Source organism: Myotis davidii, unplaced genomic scaffold, assembly GCF_000327345.1.
Source record: "Myotis davidii unplaced genomic scaffold, ASM32734v1 scaffold556, whole genome shotgun sequence".
Taxonomy (NCBI): Eukaryota; Metazoa; Chordata; class Mammalia; order Chiroptera; family Vespertilionidae; genus Myotis; species Myotis davidii.
The window spans coordinates 1550721-1551229 of NW_006287671.1; the positions used below are offsets into that span (position 1 = coordinate 1550721).

Genomic DNA, 509 nt, shown 5'->3' on the forward strand with positions numbered 1-509 from the left:
GGTGGGGTCAATTGGGGGGAAAAGGAGACATACGTAATACTTTAAACAATAAAAAAAGATTAAAAAATTAATAATAAAGCCAACAGGCGGATAATCTGATGCTAAGATAGTTCTTTTCATTTCTCTCATTTCTCCCCTTTGCAAAGGGTTTTACAAGAAGCCCATCCAGGCGGGGAGATACCCAGAGCTTCATCAAGAGGCTAATCTCAGTTAATTCCAGGGACACACACACACCGCTGCCCCTCCCACGGAGAAGAGCTGCCCGGCGTGGAAGGGTGTCTGGAACCCAAGCTGGCCTTGCCTTCTCATCCTGGTGTAACTTGTTGACGCTCTCCATCTGGAAGTTGTGGCTGGACTGGATTTTGTCCAGCTGCTCCCGCTGCTTCTCCAGCTCCCCCTGGAACTCGTTCTTCTTCAGCTCCACCGCGCCTCTCTCGGCGGCCGCCCTGCGGACCCTGCCTTCCAGCTCCATGATGCGCGTCTACAAGGACACCACAGTGTAAGGGGAA

The 509-nt window shown here is 51.7% G+C and overlaps 1 protein-coding gene across 2 annotated transcripts in view; it reads right to left on the reverse strand.

The window, feature by feature from the left end:
- The window catches only part of GOLM1 (golgi membrane protein 1), a 27450-nt gene that overhangs the window by 24138 nt on the left and 2803 nt on the right, over positions 1 to 509 (reverse strand). For both annotated transcript variants that reach the window (XM_015561158.1, XM_006759488.2), the window contains exon 3: positions 302 to 481. In XM_015561158.1, coding sequence (XP_015416644.1) covers positions 302 to 481 — 180 coding nt within the window. The remainder of the gene's footprint in view (positions 1 to 301; positions 482 to 509) is intronic.